The 25,657-nt window shown below is 48.9% G+C and overlaps 1 protein-coding gene across 1 annotated transcript in view; it reads left to right on the top strand.

Moving 5' to 3' along the window:
- Positions 1-25,657, top strand: part of SLC6A4 (solute carrier family 6 member 4) — a 42,829-nt gene that overhangs the window by 9,624 nt on the left and 7,548 nt on the right. Inside the window, exons 2-12 of the mRNA XM_036269040.1 lie at positions 7,943-8,394; positions 10,574-10,708; positions 11,158-11,377; positions 12,084-12,222; positions 13,269-13,403; positions 13,761-13,864; positions 15,746-15,873; positions 16,117-16,229; positions 17,174-17,305; positions 18,562-18,661; positions 20,843-20,943. Of these exons, the coding sequence (XP_036124933.1) occupies positions 8,052-8,394; positions 10,574-10,708; positions 11,158-11,377; positions 12,084-12,222; positions 13,269-13,403; positions 13,761-13,864; positions 15,746-15,873; positions 16,117-16,229; positions 17,174-17,305; positions 18,562-18,661; positions 20,843-20,943 (1,650 nt within the window). The 5' untranslated portion in view covers positions 7,943-8,051. The remainder of the gene's footprint in view (positions 1-7,942; positions 8,395-10,573; positions 10,709-11,157; positions 11,378-12,083; positions 12,223-13,268; positions 13,404-13,760; positions 13,865-15,745; positions 15,874-16,116; positions 16,230-17,173; positions 17,306-18,561; positions 18,662-20,842; positions 20,944-25,657) is intronic.

Raw genomic sequence — 25,657 nt, 5'->3', positions numbered from 1 at the left:
TGATAATTTTTTTTTAAGTGCTGGGGGATGTTTCAGGAAACAAGACCTTTGTAATGCTCGTGACAAAAATAGAGACTAGTGTGTATTCTTGTAGGAGCTGCTCGACAGTAGCTAAGAAATCAAGATCAGATGCCTTGGGGGCTGAGCCCCTGAGGAGCCTAATCGAATACATATTGCCCCCCAAAAGTTCGCCAACACACACGTTATTCAACTTCCCTGCAGAGCGCCCCAAGGGGCAAAGTCAATGAAATCTAGAACAAATCACCGGACTCCTGCCTACCACCGTGTCCTTGGCGATGGAGGGCGTGTCCCTTTCATCGACCCTGGTGGACATGCCGGAGAAAGGTTGGGTGATGCTTTGCTCTTTGAGCTTCGATTTAAATGAGAGGAAAGTTGTGGTACCAAAGATAAAAAGAATGAGTAAAAATTTGAAGGTAGAGAAAGACAGATCAGGCAAGGGGTCCTCAGACGGGCGGCTCTGTCGCTGAGGGCCATCTGGCTGCCCGTTGTAAAGCTCTTCATCTGTGCCATCTGGTCCCCAGTCCTGTGGTGGGTGATGTGGGAAGCAGGCTGCTGATGTCGGCCAGAGGGGAGTGCGGAGGCCTCCTTCAAACAACACAGCCAGGGACCACCAAGTTCGGGTTGAATTCAGCTGTATATTTAAATATATTGACATCTCATCATCTCTTGCTAAGAAAACAAAACCTTAAAAAAGTCTTTGGTCTTACAGTTACTTAGGGTAAATGAGAGGATGTGTGGTTATTTTTAAAGTTCAGCAAACCCTGACTGGTGTGGCTCAGTTGGTTGAGTGTCATTCTGTTTCTTTCTTTTTTTTTTTTATCCTCACCCGAGGACATTTTTCCATTTTTTGTTCAGGTAGAGTGGGAGGGAGAGAGAGAAACAGAGAGAGAGAGAGAAACATCGATGTGAAAGGAACACATCGAGTGGCTGCCACCCGCACAACCGACCAGGGCCGGGGACAAACTGCAACCGAGGTATGTGCCCTTAGCGGGAACCGAACCCGGGTCTCTCAGGACCGCAGGCCGACGCTCTAACCGCTGAGCCAAACCGGCCAGGGCGTCATTCTGTTTCTGAAAGATCTCGGATTCCATTGCCGGTCAGGGTGCATTCCCAGGTTGTGGGTTCGATCCCTGGTCGGGTTGTGTGTGGGAGGCAATTGATCGATGTTTCTCTCTCACACTGATGTCTCTTGCCCTATCCCTTCCTCTCTCTCTCTAAAAATCAATAAAACCATATATATTTTTAAAAAGTTCAAGTCTAGTTGAGCTCCCAGGGATGGGGGTGCAGGATAAACATAAACAGCAGCATAAACACGAGAAGAATGGGTTTCTCTGTATTCTTCTATGAGTGGTATTTATGTCCTTGCGTCCAGGTTAGGGTCAGGAGTGGGGACCAAACAACTCGATAAGGTAGAACCCAGGACACCTATCCCACCCCCTTACACACACACACATGCACACGCACACACACACACACACACACACACACACACTAGCTTCATAGAGCTGGTTTCTCTCTTGTTGCTGTAATATTTTTGGCAACAATCAACTTCTTTAACATTTTTACATTTTACTGTACAGAAAAAAAGAACCCAAAGGACATAAACTCCAATTACTTGTGTCCTTCGGTGTTCATGTCTAAACCTTGCCAATATGATGTACATAGTCCTCAGTGTGAATCTACTACTTCATGTTCCAATTTTTCACTCATTACGTTTTTGTCTTTACATTTCCAAGATAGTTAAGTTATATTCACTGACGTATACACTGCCATTCTTATTAGCTACCAATCCTAGGCATCCTCTGACTATTGGATTTGCAAGGTTAGGATAAATCTTTGCAGCTATAGAGAGGGGTGGCAGTCATCCCTGGGTGTCTTTTGCTAGAAAGGTATATGATCTGAGCTAAACAGATACATGCTTTAAATCTCAAACTGTTTCCAGTGTTTGAAAAGTTCAGGCCCAGAAGAAATGAAGTTAGCTGGACGGTTGTGGTTGCTTACTACTTTATAACAGGCCATAGGTTCAGAGTCCAAAAGGGTTCGGATTTCTACCCCACGTTTGATGTCTCAGACCTCAATCCAGAGGAGAGAGGGCTGAATTGACTTCCCTGCACCCCAGCCCACGGCAGTGATATGGAGGCTCGGGGGCCCCGGCCCAGCCCTCCCCACCACAGCGTGTCGGGGCAGAGATACCAGCCATGCTGGCATCTGTAGCTGCTGAGCTCCTTCCCCTGGCTCTTCTGGTGTGGATGACAGGTGCCCCCACTGCCCACTATTGCAGAATAACAAGTGGATTAGCCACAGGAGTTGCTGGGAGTGGCAAGAAGAATGAATGGTGAGCAGCAGCGCCACGTGAGGCCCAGTAGGACTAGCAGGGTGTGACGGGAACATAGAAAGGAGAAACACAGGTGGACCAGACACAGTCAGAGCAGCTAAAAGCTGCCCAAAGGCTTCTAAGAGCTGGGTGACAGGGAGTGTGGAAAAAGTCCACAGCTCAGGAGTTGGGGTGCCTCACAAAAGGTGCCTTTTTCACCTCTATCCTTTGTTCTTTTCCTCTTTAAGTCACATCTATGGTTTACATAGAATATGCTTTGCGTGTTCAGTTTAAATTATGGAGAGGACTGTCTTTATCTACTTGCAGGTGAAAACTGCCTCTTTGTTATTCCAGGACAAAGTATTCTGGGGAGCTTTGTGGTTTTTGTTTTGTTTTAACTTTTTTTCTTTATTGATTTTAGAGAGAGAGGAAGAGAGAGGGAGAGAGATAGAAATATCGATGACAGAGAACATCAATTGGCTGCCTCCTGCATGCCCCCCACTGGGGATTTGACCCACAACCTGGCATGTGCCCTGGCCGAGAATTGAACCCGTGACCTCTTTGTGCATAGGTCGATGTTCAACCACTGAGCCAAACCAGCCAGACTTTGGGGTGGGGGAGCTTTGTTAAAGCGAGCACTCTCCTTACATTCTTCTGAGTTACTGGTAAACTCCAGTGTGAGATTCCAGTTCCAAAGCAGAAGCCAAGCCCTGGCCGGTTTGGCTCAGCGGTTAGAGCATCGGCCTGCGGTCCGGAGAGTCCTGGTTGGGTTCCTGCTAAGGGCATGTCCCTCGGTTGCAGTTTGTCCCTAGCCTTGGGTGGGGTCATGAGGGTGGCAGCCACTGGATATGTCTCTCTCACATCGATGTTTCTCTCTCTCTCTCTTCCTCCCTCTCTCCCTCCCACTCTAACTGAAGATAAATGCAAAAATGTCCTAGGGTGAGGATAAAAAGAAACAAAGTAGAAGTCAATACTTTGTTCTTAAACAGAGCCTGTCAGGACCTTGGTGATTTGCTGTCCATTTTTGTTTGTTTGGGTTTTTTCCTTTTCAAATTACTTGATTGTGGTTTGATGCCTTGCATAGATTGAAAAATTTAGTTAATTTTATTGACTCTCATATAGCAAATAGGTTGTATCACAATTAACAGATACATTTGTAATCCCATTAATCAATGTAGTTTAAAAGGTATGATGAGCAGATCCAAGATGGCAGCAGAGTAGGTAGATGTTACGCTCACCTCCTTCCAGGACCAAATTGGAATTACAATTAAAACATAGAACAAACAACCTGAATAACCAACCCAGGACTAGCTTAAAAGAAGTCTTATAACCAAGACTTACAGAAGAAGCCAGACCTAGATTGGAAGGAAGGACGGAGACTCAAAAAGGGTTGGCTCTGCTCCCATGGGCGGCAGCTGAGGTCCAGAGGGATATCTCAGTGTCAAGGTTCCCCCTGAGGAGTGTGGGGTCTCAACCCCAAGCTGGGCTCCCAGTCCAGAGCACCAGAGCTGGGAAGAGGTGCCCACATAACATCTGCCTGTGAAGAACAGTGGGAATTCTGTCCACCAGGGAGAGACGGTAGTTTGCTAGAGACAGAGGCATCCTCTTAATGGGCCAACACACAAAATCTCATTCATAGTCATTCACCCTGAGTTCTGGTGGAGGGAGGGCGGAGTGGACTAGAGTCATGTGAGGAGCCACTGGGGCTTGTGGCTCTGGGAAGAGAGACGAAGGGACAGCCACCCGGACCCCTGTGTTGAGTCCCTCTCCTACACCACAGACGCCATCTTTCATGGGTGGAGCACTCCCCTCCATATGGCATCAGCCTGGGGAAATGCACTAGCCCCACCTTCTGGATTCCTTGTAGCCCCACACTGTAGAGCTTGCACCCTACTGAGCAGTCAACCACTTGAGCCAAGGTGTAGAGGTTTAGGCAGACTCAAGGATGTCAGTGACTGAGTTGTGTGGCTTTGGGGTGGGGGCCATTTTCCCCCTTTTACCATAAACCTGACTGGTGCTTCCCCCCTCACAGGAGATCTGTTAGCCCCATTCTCTGGGTTCTCCAGGCCCCACTCTCTTGACTCCTGGTGGTCCCACCCTGCTGAGCTCAGGATCCCCAGCAGGTCTGTCTGGGAAGAATCCAAGATAGACTCACATTGTGTGGTTCTGGGGCAGGGGCCACAGCCCCCACCTTCCCCCAAGCCTGATGGAATGTCCCCCTTATGAGACATCCACTAACTCCATCATCCTGACTCTCAGCGGTCCTGCCCTGCTGAGATAGGGCTCCTAGAAGAATATGAGTCAGACTGAGATGTTTGGCTCTAGAATGGGAGCCATTTCCCCCCAGCATGCCCGACAAGTGCAGAGACCTCCCTTCACATGGCCAAATCTTGGTTTGTTTGGGCCTAATAAACTGCTGGCCTCACCCTGATGACACCATGAGACCCCACCCCACCACAAAGGTGTGCAAGCACCCAGAGGGTGACAGCTAGACTTGGTATAACCTGGGACATTTTTTGAGTGGCCTCAGATCCAGCCCTGGCACTAAGTTTGAACCTGTATCAGTCTGGTGAACACCACGCACTCCTACCTGCTGACTCACTGAGAACCTGCCTTATGCACTTGAGAACTGCCAGAGGCTCTTTCAGTGACTGAGCTTAACAGGCAGCCAGCAGGCAGAAGCAGGCAGAGGCGGATTCCAGGGTGCCTTGGGACTTTTAATGACCTGTCCCTGGGCCCAGTGCTGGTAAAAACCAATCTTGGTGCATAGCTTGGTTCTTCCTGCACACACCCAAGCCCAGCAGAGGCAGCCACAAACTGTGAGTCTTTGTAGCTCCAAACAGGTTGTCCAGGACCAATCACAGACAGTGTCTGACATTGTCTGGCACCAGAGTCCTTCCCAAGAGGCCCCAGAACCAACACACCCAGTGGACATCTTCAGACATCAGAACAGGATCCAGATAGCTTCACAGGTGGCATATCCAAAGGGAGATCTCAGCAGGCACCAGACCCTGCTGAGGTGAATTCCATGTCATGTGGTCAGCACCTGCACAGCTCATACACTGTGGTCATGGTTCATCCTCACAGTCAGCCAGTCTGAGGGTCAACCCCATGCATGAACAAACCTATAACAATAAAGACGCAATTACAATAAGAGGGCCCACATAACCTACACAAGGGATGTTCCAGGAGCACCCAGCTCAGGTGATCAAGAAGAATGAGTCATTGGATCCCACAGGACACCTACTACATAAAGCCACACTACCAAGACTGGGAGTCATAGCAGGTCTGCCTAATACATAAAAACAAACACAAAGAGATGGCCAAAATGGAAAGACAAAGAAACATGCCCCAAATGAAAGAACAAGAGAAATCTCCAGAAAAAGAGCTACATGAAATGGAGACAAGCAACTTATCAGATATAGAGTTAAAAAAATGGTTATAAGGATGCTCAAGGAACTTAATGTGAACTACAACAGTATGAAAAAGGACATAGAAACTATAAAAAAGAACCAATCAGAAATGAAGAATATAATATCTGTAATGAAGAACATACTACAAAGATAGGTTGGATGGAGCAGATCACATCAGTGATTTGGAAGACAAGGTACAGAAAACACCCAATCAGAGCAGCAAAAAGAAAACACATTTTTTAAAAACTGAGGGTAATTTAAGGGACATTTGGGAGTACATGAAGCATAACAACATTGACATCATAGTGGTACCAGAAGAGAAGAGAGAGAGCAAAGGATTGAGAACCTATTTCAAGAAATAATGACTGAAAATTTTCTTAATTTGGCGAAGGAAAAAGACACACAGTCCAGAAAGTGCAAAGAGTCCCAAACAAGATGAACCCAAAGAGGCCCACACATCATAATTAAAATGGCAAAGGTTAAAGACAAAGAGAGAGTCCTGGCTGGTTTGGCTCAGTGGTTAGAGTGTTGGTCTGTGGACCAATGAGTCACAGGTTCAATTCTGGTTAAGGGCACCTACCATGGTTATGGTTCATCCCCGGTCCTGGTCAGGTCATGTGGGAGGCAACCAATTGATGTGGCTCTATCACATCGATATTTCTCTTTGTCTCTCTCTCTCCCTCCCTCCCTTCCACTCTATCTGATGATAAATAGAAAAGTATCCTCGGGTGAGGAAGTGAACAACAACAAAAAAGAATGTAAAGACAAAGAGAGAATCTGGAAAGCAGCAAAAGAAAGACAGTTACCTACAAGGGAGCTCCCATAAGACTAACAGCTGATTTCTCAACAGAAACATTTCAGGCCAGAAGGGATTGGCATAAAATATTTAAAGTGATGAAAAGCAAGGACCTTACCACCAAGACTACTTTAACCAGCCAGGCTATCATTTAAAATTGGAGAAATAAAGAGCTTCCCAGACAAGGAAAAGCTAAAGTAGTTCCTTACCACCAAACCAGTATTATAAGAAATATTAATGGGTGAAGAAGACGAAGACGAAGACGAAGAAGGAGAAGGAGAAGGAGAAGGAGAAGAAGAAGAAGAAGAAGAAGAAGAAGAAGAAGAAGAAGAAGAAGAAGAAGAACAACAACAACAACAACAACAACAGAGGGACATAGTTAAAAAAATAAAAAGGCAATAAATAAAAAGTAGTGGGTTTGACTCCCAGTCAGGGCATATATCTAGATTACAGGTTCAAACTTTTGTCGTGGTGTATACAGTAGGCAGCCAATCAATGTTCTTCTCTCACATTAATAATCACTTTAAATGTAAATGGCTTAAATGCTCCAATCAAAAGACACAGGGCCAGTGTGGCTCAGCTGGTTGGAGAGTCATCCTGTACACCAAAAGGTGATGGGTTAGATTCCCAGTCAGGGCATGTATTCAGGTTGCGGGTTTGATTCCCAGTCCCAGTCGGGGTAATTGTCTCTCTCACATCAATATTTCACTCTCTCTCCCTCGTTCTCCCTCCCTCCCTCTCTTCCTTCCTCCCTCCCTTCCTCCTTATCTCCCTCCCTCCCTCTCACTCTATTTAAAAATCAATGGGAAAATATCCTCAGGTGGGGATAAAAAAATAAATAAAATTCAAGAGGAAGGAAGACTCCCAAGCTCATTTTATGAGGCCAGCATTATCCAAATTCTAAAACCAGACAAAGACACTACAAAGAAAGAAAATTATAGGCCCATATCCCTAATGAACATAGATGCTAAAATCCTTAACAAAATATTAGCAAACCAGATCCAGCAATACATTAAAAAGATCATACACCATGATCAAGTGGGATGTATTCCAGGAATGCAAAGTTGGTATAATATCCACAAATCAATAAATATGACACCACCTAAACAAAACGAAGGATAAAAATCACATGAAAAAGGTGAAGGGATTAAGAAAAATAATCTATGGCCTGGCTGGTGTGGCTCAGTGGCTGAGCGTCAACCCATGCACCAGGAGGTCACCGGTTTGATTTGCAGTCAAGATACATGCCCAGGTCGTGGGCCCAATCCCCAGTGGGGGGCATGCAGGAGGCGGCAAATGATGTTCTTACTTATCGATGTTTCTATCTCTCTCTTCCTCTCCCTTCCTCTCTCTAAAATCAATAAAATAATATTCTTTCTCTGTGTGCCTTTCCAACAGAGCTCTCAGACCCATTGATGTAAACTCTGAAGACCCCACAGACTGTGCACCAAGAATTCAGTCCAGGTCCTCGGCAGATGGGCGTCAGTATTATCTGCTAGACAGCAGAATGGAGACCACACCCTTAAATTCCCAGAAGGAGCTGTCAGTGTGTAAGGATGGAGAAGACTGTCAGGAAAATGGAGTTCTACGGAAGGCTGTCCCCGCCCCTGCGGATAAGGTGGAATCTGGCCACATCTCCAATGGGTACTCAGCGGTTCCGAGCCCCAGTGCAGGAGATGACACTCAGCACTCTGTCCCAGCTGCCACCACCGCCCTAGTGGCTGAGGTTCACCAAGAGGAACGGGAGACCTGGGGCAAGAAGGGGGATTTCCTCCTGTCGGTCATTGGCTATGCTGTGGACCTGGGCAACGTCTGGCGCTTCCCCTACATATGTTACCAGAATGGAGGGGGTCAGTATCACCGGCCACCAGCAATCTTTTCTGTCTTGTTTAACTGATATGCGTCTGGGAACATGATTGCTTAGACTTAGAAGCTTATCTAAAAGATAAATCTCCAGTAAGCCAGCACACTTTGAGTCTGCATGCCTGAGGCTCTCAGGGTTATGAAGTTGGATGAAATCTCCCTAATCTGACCTCAGCAGATTTTATCATCATTAATGTTCCATTTGCTGAAGAGCCCTTCTCATCCCTGCATTATCTAAGCTCCCCTCTCCACCCGCGAGATGTGAGGGATGACCGGCAGCCCTGTGCTGAGCTCCTTTGCTCCTGCTCAGAGGAGTCCAGAGAGGGGAGATCTGTGTAAGGAAAAACTGGGAGGTAGATCTAGGGTCCAGACCCTCCTGGGCCTTTGGACCTGGGTGAGATCAGAGAAGGGCGTCAGCTCAGGTGCAGAGTCTTAATTACCCAGCCAAGCAGGACACTAATGCCGACCTCAAACCATGCATGGATGTGCCCTGTATCTCTGACGAGAGGGTTAGATTTTTGAGGCCAGAGACTAGCTTTTGTTCCTCCTCCTCCTACCCCCAACGCCTCCCAAGTAGTTAACTTCCAGATTGAAAAACAGAAGCTGACTGTGGGCCTGGACCTGGGAGCCCAGAGGGAGGAGTGAGCAGGTGTGCGGCCTCTGTGCTGACGCACTGGACTTGCTCTCAGAACCGGAACAGGACAAACGATGGGAATCCTTTCCGTCGATATTTATTTTGACAGGAGCTCTGGGAACAGATTTGGGAGAGCAACTAAAGTGAGGTTTGGGAAGTAATTCATTTGTGTCCATGGCCTGACACGGACTTGCCTGTCTTGGCTGCTTTTTAGGGCCGTGGTCCATGCAGCTGCAGAGGCAGCTTCTGCTCCGAGGGCGGGAGAGGGAGTCCAGCGCTCGCTGCCCAGGAGGAGCAGAGGTTGGAATCACCTCGTCTCCAACCTTAGCCTGAGCGTTACATAAGGGGCTGGGTCACCGGTGCCATTTCCCACACACTCATTTCTTACGGTGAAGCCAGGCAAGCAAACCTTTTGGACAAATGCCACCATGATGATACAATGTGGTTCTTATTCCCAATTCAGATTTCTTCAGAGTGACTGCAAGTTAGGTGGGACCTTTCTGAGCTGCACTGACTTCGGGTTTTTAGGTTCAAAGCACTTTATGGGAGGAAACGTTGTCTGGGAGAATCAAGCTGACCCATCCTTTGGGCTAACGCTCAGGCTGCAGGTGACCAGTCCTTAACTTGGCATTTCCATGTTCTGCTTCAGCCACGAGAACCAGGGGACACCGCTGAGATGCAGCAGCTCCGCCCTCTTTGCGACAAACTATGCTGTTCAGGCACACCTGCCAAAATGGCTCAAGAGGGAGCATCCTGGCTCAAAATTCAATGGGATTATGGAAAATAGCTAAATATCAATAATCAAGTGTCTGGAGTCAGGGGTAATCCTAAGGAACAAAGATATTAATTGAGTGACGTGTAGATTGTTGTAGCTCTTCTACAGTTTGTCACAGGAGTTTTTTATCCTCACCCGAGGATATTTTTCCATTTTTTGTACAGATAGAGTGGGAGGGAGAGAGAGAGGAAGGGAGAGAGAGAGAGAAACATCGACATGAAGGGACACATCGAGTGGCTGCCACCCGCACGACCAACCAGGGCCGGGGACAAAGTGCAACCGAAGTACGTGCCCTTAGCGGGAACCGAACCCGGGTCTCTCCGGATCGCAGGCCGATGCTCCAACCGCTGAGCCAAACCGGCCAGGGCTTGTCACAGGAGTTTTGTTCCAAGGGTCCCAAATACTGGTCCCTGTGCTGGTTGCATCAGAATCACGTAGGAGCTTAAATTTTTGTTTGTTTGTTTTTTGTGGGGTTTTTTTGTTATTCCCATACCTGGAGCTCCTGCTTCCGGAAGCCTGGGGGGGGTGTGTGTGTGTGTGTGTTTTTAAGCCCAGCAGTGATTATGATGGATGGCTGTCCTCAACCTTGTGATTTTATAGGGGAGGAAATATTCAGAGTGTGAACACAGTGTGATGTCACTCAGCTCAAGCACCAGGGGGCTCTGCGATTCTCGGCGTGGCCCCTGGTGTCCAGGTCACTTGGGCCGTCCTGGCACAGATGTGGGCAGGGAGTAAAATTGTTTTTCATCTGCCTCAGGGGCATTCCTTATCCCCTACACCATCATGGCCATTTTTGGGGGCATCCCACTCTTCTACATGGAGCTTGTGCTGGGCCAGTACCACCGAAACGGGTGCATTTCAATATGGAAGAAAATCTGCCCTATGTTCAAAGGTAACTGAAAGGCTTGAGTGGGTGGGTGGGTGGATGTTCCAAGTGGTGATTTCTATCAGTGGGTGGGAGCTGGGGACTTTCTGAAATCCGTTAAGCTTTCGGTAACCCTGGGAGACAACTTGAGTACAGTAATTTTTTTAACTGCTCAAGTGGTATGAGATTGTTAAAAGGAAACAGAATAAAGGACAGTGTAAACGAAATGGAAACAGTTAAAGCATCCTCAGCACACACACTTCTGAACCCTGTCACCTTGCAAACGCCTATAGCCCGTACAGTCGTACAGTCGTTTACCACACTGCCGCTTTCCTGCTGCCTCCTGAGCTTTTGGGGAATGAAGTGAGAGGCAGCCCCCACCCTGCCCCTCCCCTGCTGCGTGCCCTCCAGTGCCCTGTTGCAGTCTTTCCCTGTTGGGCTGCCTTTCATGTCGGCCTCCCTCACCCTCTGTCCAGGGATCGGTTACGCCATCTGCATCATTACCTTTTACATCGCCTCCTACTACAACACCATCATGGCCTGGGCGCTCTACTACCTCATCTCCTCCTTCACCAACCAGCTGCCCTGGACCAGCTGCAATAACCCCTGGAACACTGACAACTGCACCAACTACTTCTCCGAGGGCAACGTCACCTGGACACAAGACTCCACATCGCCTGCGGAGGAGTTTTACATGTAAGTGCCTGTAAGTGAGGGGGTGGTCTGTTGAGGGCAGGCCACACCCTTGGGTTTGGCCCAGGCCCAGGGGGACTCTACCTTGAGTGTCCATACCTGGCCTTCTGTGCTGGCCGGTCTTTCCGATGAGCCTGCCAGGTGGCTCCAATGTGCCCAGGACGATCCTCACCTTCACGTTCCAAAATGACCCGCTGCTTCCAAACCGCCCTTCTTCCTGGGCCCTCCTCTAGCCAGTGTCATGGAAGCAAAGCCTCTGACCACTTTGATCATTTGACACTGTTCACATAGTTCCTGGTTTCATGTGTTCACTTCGTAAGTGGGATCGACCCTTGGGGGGAAGATGCCTGGAGCAGCGTGCACATTTGGGGTGGGGAAGGGGCCTGCTACTCACACTTACAAGTCCTCACGTACCCCGAAGCCAGTCGTGCTGGTCGTGTGCCCTGGCGGTCAGGTCTGAGCCAGGGGAGGAGCGCCCTGGAAGGCTCCTTTGGGCTGAGTGCGTTTCCCAGGGCTGGTCAGCGGAAGGCGCTGGCCCCTCCTACAGGTCGGGCAGAGCCAGTCCCAGCTCTTGCTAAGGCTGAGTGCCCACTTGTGCTTGCGGCGCTGTGTCCATTTCGCCTCTTGGCGCTGCCTCCAGGTTCACGGGCAGGGGCCTCAGGTCGCAGCTCGGACCGTCTCCTGGGCCTTCTCTTCTCTTTCACTCCAGGCGCCACGTCCTGCAGATTCACCAGTCTGGGGGGCTCCAGGCCCCGGGCGGCGTCAGCTGGCAGCTTACCCTCTGCATCATGCTGATCTTCACTATTGTCTACTTTAGCATCTGGAAAGGTGTCAAAACATCTGGCAAGGTGATCTCAGACTCAGAACTCAGGCACCCAGACAGGCACTGACAAGAGGGCATGGTTTCCTTCTACGCCAGACATTCCATGATGCCCAAGCTCCCTTCACCAAATCTGTTAGAAAGTTCTAGAAATGGTCCAGTCTCAAGACCCATTTCATAATTTTTTTAAAAATTCCTTAAATCCGCCCTGGCCTGTTTGGCTCAGCGGTTAGAGTGGTGGCCCGTGGATCAATGAGCCACGGGTTCAATTCCAGCCAAGGGCACGTGCCTTGGTTGCAGTTCCTCCCGGCCCTGGTCAGGTCGTGCAGGAGGCAACCAGTTGATGTGTCTCTATCACTTTGATGTTTCTCTCTGTCTCTCTCTCTCCCCGTCCCTCTCACTCTATCTAATGATAAATGGAAAAATATCCTCGAAAGAAGAATAAAAAAAAGGGGGGAGAGGCCTGGCCAGTTTGGCTCAGCGGTTAGAGCATCGGCCTGTGGTCCAGAGAGACCCGGGTTCGGTTCCCACTAGGGGCGTGTGCCTAGGTTGCAGTTTGTCCCTGGCCCTGGTTGGTCGTGCTGGTGGCAGCCACTCGAATGTGTATCTTTCATGTTGATGTTTCTCTCTCTCTTTCTTCCTCTCTCTCTCTCTCTCTCACTCTATCTGAACAAAAAATGAAAAAATGTCCTCGGGTGAGGATAAATAATGGGAAAAAATAATTATATAAAAAAAAATTCCTTGAACCCATTAGTAGTGTCATAATTACTAATAGTGGCAATAATTTACTGAAAACCCATCGTGGACTGTGTTCAGTGCTTTATATACCCTGGCTACTTGACTATTTCCTGCAGGATACTTTCCCCATTTACAGCTGGGGAGTGGACTTAGAGGTTGTTAGTACCAGTGAGCAGTGGATCAGATACCTGTCTGGTTCTAAAGGCTGCAATCTTTGTTATACCACCCTGCCTCCTAAGTTTACGAGGGGGGGGGGGGTAGGTCTCCTTTCCTGGAGGTTTTCAAGAATAAAAGATCCCATCATCCACGTGGTGACCTGGGTTTCCTTCCTCACAGGTGGTATGGGTGACAGCCACCTCCCCCTACATCATCCTGTTGATCCTGCTGGTGAGGGGGGCCACCCTCCCCGGAGCCTGGAGGGGTGTTTTCTTCTACTTGAAACCCAGCTGGCAGAAACTCCTGGAGACAGGGGTAAGGCAACGAGGAAAACGGCGTGCACCTCTCTGTCATTTCATTAAGTGAAGCGAGTCCTCCAAATAAGACAGGAGCGACAACTGCAATTTGGGTTCAATGGCAAGTCTACAGTGATACTTTAAATCAGAAATATAAGCATGCAAAGTACAGTTGAGGCCACTGGATTGGTTAATGCCCACATGGTAGGAAGAGAAATCACGTTTGTTTGCACTTGCTATGTGGCCATCCTGGAACGAGCCTTGAGAGCTGTTTCTTTGTGTCTGCACAGAGCCGAGTGGGGCAGAGGGCGCTGGCCCTGCCGGCGCCGGGGGTCGCCTGGGGCTCAGCCCTCACCCTGCCTCTGCTGTGTTCCAGGTGTGGGTGGATGCTGCTGCTCAGATCTTCTTCTCACTTGGTCCTGGCTTTGGGGTCCTACTGGCTTTTGCTAGCTACAACAAATTCAACAACAACTGTTATCAGTGAGTATCGGGGGCCCCCAAGCAAAGTTTAAAAATGGGGTAACTGTAAGTCAGCTGGTCTGGAGGAAGGTGATTGAACCGATGGCTTCAAACTGGGCTGGACTAAGGCCATGTTGACACTCTGACCCTCGGGGGTGCCAGAGGTCCCTGACCAATTCACCTGTGGCCAGAGCCTCACCCCGGCAACTCGGGTTGAGAGAGGCCCCATGCCACTTCTGTTTTGTGAGTTTCTGTATATTAAAAAAATTAAAGAAGAGATTCTAAAGCAGATTTACAAAAACTGCAACAGACCCTAAACGTTTGGATTTGACTTATTGTATTTCACAAAATAATTATAATGTGATAATTTGTTTGTGTATATATATACAAAAAGTATAATGATTAAACTATTTTGACCAACACAAAATGCCATAATTTTTGTGGCAAAATCTTATTTCAGAAATGTTGACAAAAGAGAGTATTGAACCAATTATGATTTAAATACTACTCATGGTCTTTAGACTTGGCTTTTTTTTTTGTTTGTTTTTATTTATTTTTCTTTATTGATTTTTAGAGAGAGAGGAAGGGAGAGGGAGAGAGAAACATCGATGAGAGAGAACATCGATTGGCCGCCTCCTGCATGGCCCCCACTGGGGATTGGACCCACAACCTGGTCATGTGCCCTGACTGGGAATCAAACCAGCGACCTCTTGGTGCATAGGTCGATGCTCAACCACTGAGCCACACCGGCCAGGCAGACTTGGCTTTGTTTTAATATTCTATCACAGATGGCAATGTGCAGCAATTGAATTACACTATTCATAAAATAATTGCAGAATTTATTTATTTATTTATTTTGTTAATCCCCCCCCTGAAGATATTTTTTTCCATTGAATTTTCGAGAGAGTGAAAGTGAGGGAGTGGGAGAGAGAGACACACATTCACATACACACAGAGTAACATCGATGTGATAGAGACACATCTATCGGTTGGTTGCCTCCCATACGCACCCTGACCAGGGCCGGGGATCAAACCCACAACCCAGGTATGTGCCCTTGACCTGGAATCAAACACGTGACCCTTTGGTGTGAGGGCCTATGCTCTATCCACTGAATCACACCAGCCAGGGACAGAATTTTTTTTTTTTTTTTTAAGAAATTCAACCCTGGCAGGTTGTTCGGTGGTTAGAGCATCCTCCCTCAGACCAAAGGGCCTCTAGTTCAATTCCCTGGGGTACGGCACATACCCGGGTTTCAGGTTAGCTCCCTAGCAGGAGGCAACCAATAAATGTGTCTCTGTCACATTGATGTCTCCCTCCACACACATACACACTTCCTCCCTCCCATCCACTCTAAAATCCAATGGAAAAAATATCCTCCGGTGAGGGTTAATAAAAAAGAATTCACCTAAGCATCGTGGCCTTGTGTTGCATTGGGACACCAACCAGAAGTCCTGTGATGGGGTCTTCTGTTAAAAAAGACAGAATGTCACTGTGGCAGTATTATAACCTCATTTGTACATAATGTCAAAGTCTAAATCTGGGGACTTCATAAATGTAAGGCCAAAGTCCCCTTCTGGCTCCCACTCCGACCCAGGCCCTGCTTCAGAGCAAACCTTGCTTGAAACCGAGAGGTCTGTGCTATGCTGGTTCGAAACAGGACAGTATTTTAAAACCACCCCTGACCAGCTGTCCCCGCTGCCATGTGTGATGATAACAGCAGCTTGTGCTTCAAGGCTGATCCATCCAGTCTGAGAGGCCAGGCTGGGCGCAGGGACGGGGACCCCAGGACAGGCTTGAAGTCTCGTGAGCTCAGCCTGCTCAACCTGGCCACACCTGGAGACAGATGCTCCTTAGACTCCTGACTTGGAAACATCTCAAACCCCTTGGGTTTTCTGCTCCAGAGACGCCCTGATGACCAGCCTGGTGAACTGCATGACGAGCTTCATTTCAGGATTCGTCATTTTCACGGTGCTCGGATACATGGCTGAGATGAGGAAGGAAGATGTGTCCGAGGTGGCCAAAGACGCAGGTAGGACCTTGGTTCTGTTCAGGTCCCTTGCTCCCATTGGATTGCTCTTATCAATAGCTAACTTTTGAATTATTTTGAAATGTTTCTTTAAAATTTTTCAAAGATTTTAAAGAAATGTGATGCCTTGGAGATGGCAATCGTTTCCAGGTGTTCACCGTGGGGTGGGGATGGGGCAGCTCCCTTGACACCCAGGGCCGGGTCCTTGAACACACCGTGGGCTCCTTCTCTCTCGTCCTGTCTCAGGCCCCAGCCTCCTCTTCATCACATACGCAGAAGCCATAGCCAACATGCCGGCGTCCACGTTCTTTGCCATCATCTTCTTCTTGATGTTAATCACACTGGGCTTGGATAGCACGGTGAGTGGATGGGAGGGAAATCTGGCTCTGGGGAGGAGGAAGGGGTAGGGGGAAAGGAAGATGAGGCGGAAAGGGAGGAGGAAGAGGAACTTGTACCCCTCCCTCCCATCCTGGCCTCCCCAGGTGGTGTTGGCTGCTCCCCCCTGGTGCTCCCCTGCCCCTCGTTCATCCTCCTCGACTGCGCTTCCCACCCTCTGGGCCTCAGAGTCGTGAACGGGACGACTGTGTGTATACACAAGCACAGGCAGGGGCTCAGCACGTGTGAGCTGTTATTATTGGGCGCTGTCCCTGACCAGATGGCAGCAGCTGAAGGTCAGGGCAAGGTCACTCAGGGTCTCGGTGCCCCCCACCCAGCATTCAGCTCAGCGCCTTGCACGTAGTGTGGAATGAGTCCCGGCTTTGAGTTGGCTTTTCTGGTGCAACCAAAGACTCCGAGCCCAAGAGCCCTCACATGAAAAAGTCCTCTCCACATACTGTATTTTATTCTTTTTATTTATTTTTAATCCTCACCGGAGGATATTTTTCCATTTATCCTCAGATAGAGTGGGAGGGAGGGAGAGAGAGAAAAACATCAATGTGAGAGGGACACATCGACTGGTTGCCTCCGCATGACCCTGACCAGGACTGGGGACCAACCACAACTGAAGTGTGTGTTCTTGACCGGAATCGAACCCATGACTGTTTGGTCTGCGGACCGACGCTCTAACAGCTGAGCCAAACCAGCCAGGGCCCACATACTGTATTTTCTTTCCTTCGTGTCCTTAGGGATGGGTTCTAAATGACAGTGTAAACAGGAAAAGTTATTTCCAGTGAGGGCAGGTGAGTAGGGGGAACTGGTCCTGAGCTGCTTGCCTGGTCACTTGGCAGCCTTAACCCCTCCCTCCTGTTTGTTGTCCACATTTGTCCCAAAGCCTCCCCTGTGACCATTTGTGTGTCCCTCTCAGTTTGCAGGCTTGGAGGGGGTGATCACAGCTGTGCTGGACGAGTTTCCGCACATCTGGTCCAAGCGTCGGGAGTTGTTAGTGCTTGGCGTGGTGGTTATCTGCTTCTTCGGGTCCCTGACCACCCTGACTTTTGTGAGTATCACGACCCTCAGCTTTGAGTCAACCTCCCGAGGGCAACAGAATGCTACAGGAAGTCGTTCCTTCCAGCCCCCATGGTGCCCTGGCTTTGGGGCCAAAGGGAGGGCTTATAAAAAGATTTTCCTCAAGGATAAAAAGAACAGCTGTTTCTGGTGGCATCTGTTTGTAGAATCTGGAGGCTCTTGTCATTTTACAGTAGATCCAACTAGACTTCAGCCTTGGCAGAATATCTAGAGACAAACCGAGATTTGCTTTTCCAGTTTACTTCCAGTCCTTGGGGCCACTTTCATGGCAATATTGCCCTGCTGCCCTGATGTGCAGAACATCTGGAGGCTGGCTTCTCATGTTTGCAATGTTGCCTTGTCTCCCCCAGAGAACATGCCGTGGTGGAGAAGGCAGACCTTCTCCAGTGATTTTTTTTCTTTTTTGGAAGCTGAAGCAAACACTGGAAGACTGACGTCAGATAGTACCCACAGGCATCCTGGGCTTGTGTCCAGACTCAAGGCATAGTTGGCAGATAAGCATCTTCAAGGCCTGACCCCAGTGTGTGTGGAGCTGCAGTAGGGTGCTGGGACCCTGAGCAGGACCCAAGGGGTCTGTGAGTTAGGACAGAAGGCAAAACTCTGACCAGTGTGCTTGGTGGGTCTGGTGTTGTCCCAGATTCAGTCTTTTTTTTTTTTATCCTCACCCGAGGACAATTTTTTTTTGCATTTATCCTCAGATAGAGGGAGAGAGGGAGGAAGAGAGAGCAAGAAACATCGATGTGAGAGAGGCACATCGACTGGTCACCACCCACACGACCCCAACCTGGGCTGGGGACAAACTACAACCAAGGCACGTGCCCTTAGTGGGAACTGAACCCAGGACTCTCTGGTCCGCAGGCCGACACTCTAACCGCTGAGCCAAACCGGCCAGGGCCCAGATTCAGTCTTTAGGGCCCGGGATTCTCCAGGATAGACTCCACAGTAGGTGTTCAGTAAACTGAAGAAAGTTGAAAATAGATCAAGGCTCTTTTGAGTCTCTCTCTTAAAACTTAGCGGGAAGAGGAAACAGAAGAAAGTGCTCCATAGGGAGGGGGAGGCCTAGCGGGGGTGGAATCTGGCCCACCCTGAGAAGGCCAGTCCAACACATATTAGGTCCAAGGTGGGAATTCCCGGTATTAGCCTCCGTTCTGACGTTTCTTTTGGCCCCTGTGGTAAAGAGGAGGCAATGCCTTGGAGGACCGGTCACCAGGCCCGTCTCATTCCCAGGGCGGGGCCTACGTGGTGAAGCTGCTGGAGGAGTACGCCACGGGCCCCGCGGTGCTCACGGTCGTCCTGCTGGAGGCCGTCGCGGTGTACTGGTTCTACGGTAAGGCGCTTCCGTCCACCCGCCACATTCCTTTCGAGGTCCGCTGGAAGCCACCAGCACAGAGAAGGGCCGATTTCACAAGAGGGCAGGGCAGTGTGCAAGATGTCACTTCCTGGCGGGTCTGGACGATGAGCTCAGCTGTGCCTTCTCCAGAAACAGGTCATCGCTCCGCACTCTCTACACCAGGCTGCTCATGCCCTTGGGAGGCTGTTTCTTTTTCCCTCTGAGTTTAAACGTTTGCCCAGTGGGGACAGGCTGAAGCGGTTCCCTACAGCTCGCCCAGGATCCTGGCTGGCTGGAAGGCCGGGACGGGACACACAGAACCAGTGCACGGTGAACGCATTCGCAGAGTGGACCGGGTCCTACCCTCACCTGGAGTGTTCCTCAGTTTAAATTTCGCAAGCAGGAGCTCCCTCCAGAACCCCGAGGCAGAGTTGAGGAGTTTATCTTTTAGAGAAGAGGCAAGAATGTTCCTGTTTGGATTATCTGCCCTGGAAAAACCCACTCTGGTCCTGGGATGGAATCTGATAAGGATGAGACCATCAGGAGCACAGACAGTCAGCTGACAGTCCGGTGGCAGGGGTCCCAGGCGTCCCTGGATGGGGGTGGGGAGGGCACAGGCAATGCAAGTGAAGACAACCAGGTTTGGAGATGCCTCTCTTCCTCTTTAAAATCAAGACGAGATTAATTCATTCTGAAAATGCATTTATTTTTCTAGTTTCTATGATAATAAAACAGTGTTAGCATGTTTGTCATTATGCAGCATATGAAGAACGGGGGCCCCATATTTTGAGTTGCAAGTGAGTCCATTTTTGTTGTTAATCCTCACCCAAGGGTATTTTTCCATTGATTTTTTTAGAGAGAGTGGGAGGGAGGGAAAGAGAAAAACATTGATGTGAGAGAGACACATCAGTTAGTTGCCTTTTGGATGTGCCTTGACTAGTGCCAGGTATCGAGAATCTGCAACCCGGGTATATGCCCTCGACCTGGAATTGAACCTTTGACCCTCTGGTCTGCAGGCCAACGCTCTAACCGCTGAGCCAAACCAGCCAGGGCAAGTCCAGTTTTTTTGGTTAATTCTCACCCAAGGATATTTTTCCATTGATTTTTGGATAGAGTGGAAGGGAGGGAGGGAGAGAGAGAGAAACATCGATGTGAGAGACACATTGACTGGTTCCCTCCCGCATGACCCCAACTGGGGTCAGGGATCAAACCTGCAACCCAGGTATGTGCCCTTGACTGAGAATCAAACCAAGACCCTTCGGCCCATGAGCTGACGCTCTAACCGCTGAGCCAGACTAGTCAGGGCCAAGTCCAGTTTTTGACAAAGAAGTTCTCCCACCTGCCCTGCAATTCAGACAACAAAGTTCAAGTGTATGAATCACCACAGACCTGCCGAAGGGATTGCTGGGGGCTCTCAGCGACGCCACCGTGGAGCCACCTTCCTGCCCCTTCTCCATTTCCCACCAGGCGGAGTCTCACTGCTCATGTCCATGCCAGGCGCTTTCACAGCAGAACTTTGATCATGATCTGACACGTGACTGGGCCACTCGGTAGTTAAAATTTTCTCGGTTATATGGCCACAGTCAATCTACGTCTAACAGTTTCATCATTTCTAAATAAAATTTAACTTCTTTTTTTTTTATTATTATATTTTTTTCTTTATTGATTTTAGAGAGAGAGGAAGGGAGAGGGAGAGGGACATAGAAACATCGATGAGAGAGAACATCGATTGGCCGCCTCCTGCATGCCCCCCACTGGGGATCGGGCCCACAGCCTGGGCATGTGTCCTGACTGGGAATCGAACCAGTGACCTCTTGGTGCAGGGGTCGACCCTCAACCACTGAGTCACACCGGCCAGGCTTAACTTTCTTTTCTACAGTAACACTAAAATAAAATATGTGCTGAGATCTTAGAAAGGCAGCATGGGCACCAACAGGGGACTTTAGTCTCTTCCCAAATGTCCACCTGTCCTCCCACTCTGTGCAGAAGGGCATTGCTTGCTATGAGATGCAGTTCTGTGTCAAGTCCCCGCCCCCCTTTCAGCCCAGGTTGGGGCCCCGAGCCTCCCCCCCCTCCCCCCGTGAGAAATTGCAGAGCTCCTCCTCTCTCTGAGTCGAGGGGTCGGGCAGTCCACGTCCTCACACTCCATCCGTCTCTTTCTCTTCCGGCTGATTTTAGGCATCGCCCAGTTCTGCAGTGATGTGAAGGAGATGCTGGGCTTCAGCCCTGGGTGGTTTTGGAGGGTCTGCTGGGTGGTCGTCAGCCCTCTGTTTCTCCTGGTGAGTTATCCTTTCCCTTCTGGCCCTGGGGAAAGAGCCACTCACACACTTATAAAAGACAAGCGGTGTCGAGGTGAAACATGAATACAGAAAAGGGTACAAATCGTAGGTTACATCTCAATGAATGTAACCGAGTGCACGTTGGTAGCCAAAACCACACCAAGGAACAAAAAGACGCTGCAGGCCCCTCTGTGTCCCCTCCCCGTCACCGTGCCCCCCCCGCACACACACACACACACCCCCCGTGGTTCGCCCCTCTGCTGGCTTCTAACACCACGGGGTCCTCCGGGCTGTAGTCACCTTACTGCTTCAGTCCTCCGCTCAGTGATAACGACACCCATTGCTCTTTTAGTTCTCACAGTAATTCTGTGAAGTACTATTGTTCTAACACCCTGTTTTACATTTAAGGAAATTGAGGCTTAGAGATGTTAAGTGAACTGTCCAAAGTCAAATGACAAGAACTGTTCAAGGCCGGGAAAGCATGTATTGTGTGGCTCACAGCAGGGTCCTAGTAACTTTGTGTCCATTTTCTTAAATTTTTTTTTTTTTTAATTTTAGAGAGAGAGGAAGGGAGAGGGAGAGAGAGGTGGAAACGTCGATGAGAGAGAACATTGATTGGCCGCCTCCTGCAGGCCCCCACTGGGGTTTTGGCCCACAACCTGGGCATGTGCCCTGACTGGGAATCGAACCGGCAACCTCTTGGTACATGGGTCGATGCTCAACCACTGAGTCACACCAGCTGGGCTGTGTCCCTTTTCTTAAAGAAGCCCCACACCAAGGTCCTCAAGCATGACCTGAATCAAAAGTAGACTCTCTGTATTGCCAAAGGACCTGGGTGAGAAAGTCCAGGTTCAAGGTTGCCCACTTGCCAGGATGTGTTCAGTGGTCACTGCATCCTCGCTGCATGTGCCCTGTGTGTCCTCCTGGCCACTGCATCCTCGCTGCATGTGCCCTGCGTGTCCTGGCGCCCGTCTGAAGGAGATGTTTGCCCGGTGACAGAAACGCACCCTACTAACATCCCAAGTGTGTTCTGGGGTAGCCTGGGAGAAAGTGACCACGTGTACATCAGCAGGGTCTGAGGTCCTGTCCTTTCATTCATCTGTAATTTTATTTGGGGAGGAAGGCTTTTTGATCTTTTAGAGCCAAAAAGTTTATTAGACTTCCTTCAATCGAGCTCCAGCTTATTAGGAGTGCCTGGGCCATCCATTCCGTCTTAGGACGTCTCTGCCCGTGGCGTACGGCTGTGCCTTCCCTGACTTTGGAAACAGCCCTTTTTGTGATCTGTTTTGCTTTTTCAGGAAAGCCCTTTATTTTTTGTGCTTTTTATACAACACATTAGTGTATGAGATGAACAATATGCTCACCTTGCCTTTGCAATGCTGCCTGTGCTCTCCCCAGGATCCCTCCTTGACTTCCTTCCCTTCCCCTGGACCCGGAGGTTTCCAAAACCAAAGCCCACCCGAGCAGCAGAACCTCAGTGCCCAGTGGCTGTGGTGTGTGCTCTGGGCCCCAGCGTTCCCCCAGATCCTGGCCCGGTAGTTCCTTATCACCTTACCAACTCCCTGTCACTTGGAGATACATTTAAAACATATATATATTTTTATCCTCACCCGAGGACATTTTTTCTTTTTTGTTGTTGTTCAGATAGAGTGGGAGGGAAAGAGAGAGAGAGAGAAACTTCAACGTGAAAGGGACACATAGAGTGGCTGCCACCCGTGCGACCAACCAGGGCCGGGGACAAACTGCAACTGAGGTACATGCCCTTAGCGGGAACCGAACCCGGGTCTTTCCGGGCCGCAGGCCAACACTCTAACCGCTGAGCCAAACCGGCCAGGGCAAAACATACATATTTTTAAATCCAGACATTTTGGTTGTTTTCAGTGAGAGGGTTGGTCTGAATCGCCTCGCCTGTTGTTACTAGAAGAAGCCTAAGTCCTGGCATCAGTGGGTTATTAATTTATATTATTACCAGTGCTTCTCTGTAATCTACTTACATTCTTTCATTTGTTTTTCAAGGGAAGGAGAGACACTGGATTAGTTCCGTGAGGGAAGAAGTCATGTTTGTTTGTTTGCGTTAGCTTTCCCCACACGGGGAAATGATGTCGGGGCTGAAATTTGGGAAAAGCAACTGAGGCACTCGACAGGGACATAAAGCTTAAGGGGGTGCCAAAAGTCTCAACAATCAAGATAAATGCTCTTTTAATGAAATTTTTTAAAAATGAAATTAATGCATAAAAGTCCCTGGTGAACATAATCTCAACATTTTATTTTTATTCTTGATTTTTTAGAGAGAGAGGGAGGAAGAGAGAGAGAGAAATATCGACCAGCTGCCTTCTGCATGCCCCGCACTGGGGACTGAGCCCGAAACCTGGGCATGTGCCCTAACGGGGAATCGAACCTGGACCTCTCAGTTCATGGGATGATGCTCAATCCACTGAACCACACTGGCCGGCCCAAAATAGCAACATTTTGTTTATTTATTTATTTTTATTTTTTATTTATTAATTTGTTTTGTTACAGATGTTTCTGTATTGCCAAAGGACCCCCATCCTTTTCCCCCTTTGACACCCTCCTTCCCTTCCCCCCACCCCCCCATCCCCAGCTTTGTTGTCTATGTTAATTGGTCATGCATACATGCATGTAAGTTCTGTGGTTTATCGCCCCCCCCCCAACCCCCCCTCCTCTGCAGCTTGTCAGTCTGTACCCCACCTCTATGTCTCTGGGTTAATTTTGTTCAGCAGCTTGTTTAGTTCATTATATTCCACAAATAAGTGAGATCATGTGTGATATTTGTCTTTCTCTGCTTGGCTTGTTTCGCTTAGCATAATGCTCTCCAGGTCCTTCCATGTCATCTCAAAGGATAAGAGATCTTTCTTTCTTACAGCTGCATAGTATTCCATTGTGTACATGTACAGCTTTTTAATCCACTCATCTACTAATGGACACTTGGGTTGTTTCTAGATCTTAGCTATTGTAAATAGTACTGCTATGAACATAGGGGTACATATATTCTTTCTGATTGGTGTTTCAGGCTTCTTAGGGTATATTCCTAGAAGTAGGATCACTGGGTCAAATGGAAGTTCAATTTTTAACTTTTGGAGGTAACACCATAGTGTTTTCCATAGTGGCTGCACCAGTCTGCATTCCCACCAGCAGTGTACTAGAGTCCCCCTTTTCTCCACACCCTCGCCAACACTTGTTGTTTGATGATTTGTTGATGGCGGCCATTCTGACAGGTGTGAGGTGATACCTCATAATTATTTTAATTTGCATCTCTCTGATGATCAGTGATGTTGAGCATTTCTTCATATCTCTTGGCCATTTGGATGTCTTTTTTGGAGAGGTGTCTATTTAGGTCCTCTGCTCATTTTTTAATTGGGTTCTTTGTCTTCCTTTTGTTGTTGTATGAGCACTCTATATATTTTGGAAATTAACCCCTTATCTGAAGCATCATTGGCCATTATGTTCTCCCATATAGTGGGGATCCCTTTCCGTTTTGATGGTTGTTTCTTTTGCTGTGCAGAAGATTTTTAGTTTGATGTAGTCCCATGTGTTCATTTTTTCCTTTGTGTCTGTTGCCTTAGGTGTTGTATCAAAATATCAACATTTTAAAGAGAGACAGGATCCAACCCTGTACTGGGAGGACTTACCTCACTCCCCTCACCCTAATCTGGCTGTGTCAGATCCTGTCTTTTTGTTGTTGTTAATCCTCACCTGAAGATATTTTTTCCATTGATTTTCAGATAGAGTGGGAGGGAGGGAGAGAGAGAGAGAAGCATCCATGTGAGAGAGACCCATCGATTGGTTGCCTCCCGCACAACCCTGACTGGGGCTAGGGACTAAACCTGCAGGTACGTGCCCTTGACCGGAAATCGAGCCTGAGACCCTTCGGTCCACAGGCCGATGCTCTAACCATTGAACCCAAGCGGACAGGGCAGGTCCTGTCTTTTTAACATATTGTACTCAGATATTATTTGTCTTGATTCCTGAACTTTTGGCACCCCTTAATGTGCCCAAGGTGCGTGCCCACGTCTGGCCCTAATCCTGGCCCCAGCCTTTCACTGTTTTCATTTCTGCGCACTGCTGGTTGTCCAGCAGACTGTGAACACTTGGGGTGCTGTCTGTGAGTTCTGGTGTCCAGCAAAGCCTCCGCACAGATCTGGGTTCAGGCACATTACTCGTGATTCCTGTGATGTTCGCTTGACTCATGTCCTCTAAAGGCGAGGGCTGCGGGGCGGCAAAGAGGAGGCAAGTCTGTCTCCCACTTCTGGGTTTACTTAACAGATCCCCTGCTCTGGGCTTTTGAAGGCTGCTTTAGGTAAACAATGAGTAGCTTACTAAAAATAGTCTTTGTCACTGGAGCCAAGTTATAAAAAAAGAAAATATTATGTATGAGCAAGGAGAGGCTGGGATGTGCAAAGGGGTGTCCGAAGCCAGGCGTACTGGCCACCGCAGGGCTTGAGGCCTCCCTGAGCTGCTGGGATCTCACACCTGACATCAAGACTAGACGGTCACAGCCGGGATGGCTCCTAACCAGACCCCTCCCCTTCCCCTGTCCCTAAACTATCTTCCTTAGTTGCCAAGTCTGGAGTGAGGAGAGCGAGCCCAGAGAAAGGTCTGTGACTGGCCGGGCTCCTGTTTTGAAAGCCTCCTCCTGAGCCGAGGACAACACTGTTCAGAAGATGGATGCGTGTTTAACAATTTCCCGTTTTAT

The sequence above is a fragment of the Molossus molossus genome, unplaced genomic scaffold (assembly GCF_014108415.1).
Source record: "Molossus molossus isolate mMolMol1 unplaced genomic scaffold, mMolMol1.p scaffold_m16_p_19, whole genome shotgun sequence".
In the NCBI taxonomy this organism is placed as follows: domain Eukaryota; kingdom Metazoa; phylum Chordata; class Mammalia; order Chiroptera; family Molossidae; genus Molossus; species Molossus molossus.
Note: the sequence above shows the minus strand (reverse complement) of the source record. Positions and strands in the feature narration are given on the sequence as shown.